The 5,727-nt window shown below is 38.0% G+C and overlaps 1 protein-coding gene across 1 annotated transcript; it reads right to left on the bottom strand.

Moving 5' to 3' along the window:
* Nucleotides 1–475: 475 nt before the first annotated feature.
* Nucleotides 476–3,626, bottom strand: LOC103713613. The gene is made up of 2 exons (XM_008800610.4): nucleotides 3,198–3,626; nucleotides 476–1,360 (listed from the first exon to the last, which is right to left on the bottom strand). Exons 1-2 carry the CDS (start codon nucleotides 3,592–3,594, stop codon nucleotides 861–863), a joined length of 897 nt encoding a protein of 298 aa, XP_008798832.1. The 5' UTR covers nucleotides 3,595–3,626; the 3' UTR covers nucleotides 476–860.
* Between the last annotated feature and the right edge of the window lie 2,101 nt (nucleotides 3,627–5,727).

Here is a 5,727-nt window from a genome sequence, read left to right as displayed (position 1 = left end):
TGACTCCTTTTGCCTTTGATAAAATAGTTGGGCCAGAGCATTTTCTTCTCTTAAAATTCATGAACTCATGAGAAATCCTTTGACTTGAATCCTCTGAATTATGGCCTGAAACACTTGAAAAGCCTATTTTAAGGCTATCGTTAGTGAGGATACTCCCTTGAGCAGTTCTAGTTGTAATACCGTCCCTGAAATCCTACATGCCTTACCTATTAGCGACGACGCCATGGGCTTCCAAATAGGATATCGTTTTGCCGTTCCTGAGATGTTCAAATCTCCCACAATTTTTTAACTGAGCAACCCAATTTATAAAGAGGTCTCCATTTGGCTGTCCATCCATTCATCTGCTAGTAGATTCTATGACAACTTACGAGAACGAAGTCATGCTCGAGTTAAATAGGACATGTAGCAATTGTGCATAAACTAATTTTTCTTTTTTTTTGTACACGTGGGGGAGGGGGGAACAAAAGATAAAAAAATAAAAAAAAATAAAAAACAACAAACACATTATAAAGGAGAAGCCCCTTCCGCAACAAATGATATTATATCTTTCTTCCAAAGTTTTTCTTTATTTCAAGAAAAAGAATTTTGTATATGCAGGTAGTTTCAGAACCATCGTGGCCTCAAAAGTTTCAGGTATGGCCAGATGGTATAGAGTATATTATACCGTACCAGTTCAGGACTGGTATCCAATACTTATTAGTAAGCTAAAAAAATTTCGTATTGATACTGTACTTGCATGGCACCGATACGAGGTTCGGTACTGAAGCGGTGAATCACGGTTTGGGGTTTCATTCCCCAAAATTTGGACGCACTTACCTATTATAACATCAAACAAAAAAAAAGGAAAGGAAAAAAGAAAATCACGTGCCTCTAAATGCCATTGGCCAGTTTCTCTCATTCACCTGCAATTCCCTGCACCTAAACCGCATCCTACAAAACCTCTGCCCCATGGCAATCCCGGGCCGGGTCACGCCGGCTGCCATCGCCCCTCCGTCACCTACTTCCTCCCTCCCCACTGGAATCCTGCTCGTCGTCCTCGTGTACGAACCAAACCACTTCATCTGGACGTAACCCCCCCTCCTCCATGGCGGGACGTGCATGCCCGCACTCCTCATGGACTCCTTGGCCGCAGCACACATCAGCTTTACGATCCCCTTCAGCACCTCCGGCCTCCCGACGTACACCGCCGGCAGGGGACCGAGGAGAGTCAAATAGTCGCTCGTCGGCCGTGCAATCTCGAACTCGGCCGGTAGATCGATCTCCAGGATGTAACGGGTCCCACCTCCGGCGATCACGTCGATGAAATCGTGGTGGCCGGCGGGGACTCTCTTAGCTCTTTCCCAGGAGGATTTGCAGAGCCCTGAGGAAGTCAAGTTCAGCGAGTTGAAATGTGTTCGAAAGAGTTACGTGAAGAACATGATCAAATAGGAGCTGGTCATTCATTTTAAATTTTGTTTAAATCTGTTGTAGTAGAATCTGAGAACAAAACAGCCCTCAAGAGTTAATTTTTTTTGTGGTGTGATTGCAGCAAGAAACTAATATGACTATCATTATAAGAACCAGAATGTAAATAAATTTGAAAAGCCGGAGGAGTCACTACAATAATCTCATTTTACTTTTTTATTGAGTTTTTTTTATATGTACCCTCCAAAATATATAAAATTATGTGAATATCCTCATAAAATTGCTATTTGCATGTATACTATCATCAAATAATTATTTTACATATATAGCCTTATTTCTCTTTTTTTGATATATATATACCATCTAACGTCATTAAAAAATAAATAATTTAAATTTAAAATAAAATATTCTTACAGGTAGTACGCAAAAAGAACACCTTATAAGGATACATATGCAAATAACAACTTTGCAAGGATATTATGCAATTACGTATATTTAGAAGGGTATGCACTTAAAACAATCTAATAAAAAATGATCAATATTCAGTGAAGCTATTTCAGTTGTTCTTAATAAAAAAAGGTGGCAAAAAAGTTAATATTATCATGCCACATGATCTCATGTTAATATCAACTTTTATAGAATGAGTCACATTACTTTTACGAAATTCTCGCCTAAAAAACAAACAACTCAACATTTACAAATCACTAATATTTTTCTAATCTAAGCATCTAAAATTAATTTAAAAAGTATACACTTAAAAAATCTAATAAAAAATATCAAAATTCAGTGGAGATAATTCAGTTGTTCTTAATAGGAAAAAAAACAAAAAAAATAATATTATCATGCCACATAATCTCATGTTAATATAAATTCTTATAGAATGAATCATGTTTCTTTTACGAAATTTTCGCCTAAAAAACAAATAACTCAACATTTACAAAGCATTAAAAAATATTTTACTAATCTAAGCATCTATAATAAATTTAAATTTGATATGCTTTAATTTTTTAAAAATAATAAAAAATAAATAGATATCATATATTCAATACTGATAATTATATCAAAATCAAATGGAGAATAGCATTATCAAAATTATCACCTAATATTCCAACTTGACCATCTTAAAAAGAAAATTGATAATGTGGCTCAATCTTTTTTTAACTTATCCGTTCAACTAAATTATAAAAGACTTAACAAGTTTCAGCTGAGTTTTGATCCTTTTTTAATAGATTTTTTGAAAATATATCTTTCTAAATATGAAAAATTGCATGATACCATCGTAAAGTTGCTATTTGCATGTATACGCTTATAATTTTTTTTTTTTTTTTGCATATCTACCCATAAGGATATTTTGGTTTTTTTAGTTTTAAGTTAGATGGTATAGATATATATGCCATATATATATATATATATATATATATATATAGTAATTTTAAAAAAGTATTCATACAATTTTATATATTTAGGAGAATATTTATGGTTTTTTTTATTTGAGTCCCTTATTCATCCATCTTGTTTTGTTTCAACAAAATGAAAACAATAAAACCATCTTCCATAAACAGATTTATAATTTTTCCTTGAAAAAAAAATCATCCATAAACAGAAAATCAATCAATATAAGATTAAACAACAAACAAGAGAAGCAGCTAAAAACAATACGGAATCAAGAGCAAAAAGGAGGACCATTTTGCCGACTATAATTATTATGAGAACCCCCAAAATGGAGAAAACTCAAATCAAGCAGCTGAAAGAAATGCTACTGCTATTTTGTGTTGACGAGAACAGAAGCTTACCCGCATCAAAACCCCTCTCACGTAGCCAGCTCATCACGCGCCTCTTGGGCCCGGCCGTGTCGGACCCGACCGCCCGGACGGCCCCTTCCGCTTCGACCCGGATCCGATTCGCCACCGAGTCCGCCTCCGACTTGGCCAGAGCGGCCTCCAACATCGCTCTCCGGTCCCTATTTCCCACCTCCTTCTCTTCTGATCCCGTGTCCGACTCGTCCCCTCTCCCTCCATCATCATCATTCACCTCCTCGTCGTAGAACGAGTCCACCAGGTCCGCCAACTCGGCCGAGTTCTCCGGCGACCCCGACTCGCCCAGCCTCCCCTCCCATAGCCTCGCCCTCTCCGTCCCGTCCAGAGGCGCCGTCGCCCTCTTGTACCTCGCCGTTCTTTCCCCCGTTCCCATGGGCAAAATCGGAATACAAAATTCTCTCTCTCCCCCCCTCTTCGTCGTGGTGGAAATGGAGAGGGCTCGCAGTATTTATAGACCGCGTCCGGGGATGTACAGCGTTATGGTACACCTTAACTAGCGTTTATCAGAGCCGTTGCATGGAGCGTGGACGTGCCGACTCGGTGCCGCTGCATCCTTTAGCCCCTCGTGATTCGTGAATCTCGCAGAGCGTTAGAGATTTTCCGCTTTGGCACGTCGTATTTGGTAAAGCCGCCGGTTGAGCAAGGCTTCTTACATTCATTGAACTTGCTGGCCAACGACTACGTTCAAAGTACCTGGTTTTTGTGTCTAGATACGATGAATCTCCTGTTGCCAATGTGCCTGGTATTGCGTCCCAATACAAAATGAATCCAACGCAGCCAAATCCAGGGTCATGGAAGACAGCACTATCAGAACATCATCATCCGGCTTTACATCACAAAGAAAATCATTATTCAGTTAAGACACATGGGATGTACATTATATGTGCCTCTTTTTTTTTTTGGTACAAGTGGGCTAAGTGCTGAAATTAAAAGTTAGAAGGAAGTGATGTGATCTATATATTCATACCACCTAACTGCAAAAACACTTATACATGCAGCAAAGAACACAGAACCAGTACTATAGTTATAATGGTACTATAGTTATATGTTCCATTGGTGATGATGTATAATGAAATAGTTAGCCTACATTGCTAGTCCATGCCACTAGAACTTTTGAAATTAAACTTAATCTAGATTTCTAATTTATTTTTATCTTTTGGGGTTAAATTTATTAAGTAGATTAATGTCTTACTTGGGATTGCTGATGGTAAAGCTTTTGGAGCTTTTAGAAGTAAAGCTTTTGAGAAATAGAACTTTTATAATAAGTTGATTGTCATTTGGCAACTACATTTCTAAAGTGATATAGAGCTTTAACTTGTATTTGAAAACCAACCTAAAAAAGTATTTTTGATATGATAAAGTTATAATAATAGACATTGCATGACATTATACAGTAGAGTAATATAATATAGTATTTTATTACTATATTATTATAATAATATAATGTACTATAATAATTATATAATATAGTATATTTATACTATAATTATATAATACGATGTGATATGATATGATATAATAGATGTAATTTTGAGATTTATTCATTGGTATTTTGGTGAACATAAAAATTTCATTAAAACTAAAACAGCTTTCCGACATATGCTAAAAAGCACTTTTAGGAGAAGCTCTTTTAGATAGATCTTTTCAACTTTTTAGTAAAGTTAAAATAATTTTTTATTTTTTTACCAAACACTATTATACTATCTAAAATATTTTTGGAAACTCCCAAAATACTTTCTGTCTTCCTAAAAGCTCTGTCAGAGCCTAAGTCTATCATCATTCTTTTATTTTTAGCTACTTGATAAAGTCTATCTAGTTGGTGGGACCTATCTTTTTGATGTTTATCTTTTAGTTGTTCTTATCACTTACAAGGCAACTACGTACGATAAATACTTGTTGATTCCCGTTTGTACTGTGTGGCCAAACTTAATAAAAGTTTTCTTCAGTTTCTCCTCCTTTATGGTTTGCTCTCCCTGTGTTTGTGTTTACCCCAATCAAATTGGCATGCGCGAGTAACTTCCCTTCCACCACCACTAGAGCGTGTGCTTTCCTTTTGGCCACCAGAGCAAGCAGTGGCGTTTTCCTTCTGCCACCATGGGTCCTCCATTGCTCCATCCAATTGCTCGAATCTCCATTAGAGTGTGTGTTTTCCCTTTTGCCACCAGAGCGAGCAGTGGCTAAGGCCGGCTCGGGCCTTAGGCGACTGAGGCGGTCGCCTAAGGCCCCCAACCTGGGGGGCGGTCGCCTAAGGCCCCCAACCTGGGGAAGGCCCCCATCCCACTGCACTTTTTTTTTAATTTAATGCATAGCAGCATAGGCTGATAGCCTGATAGGCCGCTACAGTGCATAGGCTACCGCCTACCAGTACCAGGTAATCAGGCTACGCCGCTACAGTGCATCCTCTTCGCCCTTCGGCGTCTCTCCGACGACAGGCTGGCTGGGCTGGGCAACGGCTACGGCAGTTGACAAATGACAAGCAACGAAAATTTTCTCCCCCCTTCTCAGT

Source organism: Phoenix dactylifera, unplaced genomic scaffold (genome assembly GCF_009389715.1).
Source record: "Phoenix dactylifera cultivar Barhee BC4 unplaced genomic scaffold, palm_55x_up_171113_PBpolish2nd_filt_p 000580F, whole genome shotgun sequence".
In the NCBI taxonomy this organism is placed as follows: Eukaryota; Viridiplantae; Streptophyta; class Magnoliopsida; order Arecales; family Arecaceae; genus Phoenix; species Phoenix dactylifera.
Note: the sequence above shows the minus strand (reverse complement) of the source record. Positions and strands in the feature narration are given on the sequence as shown.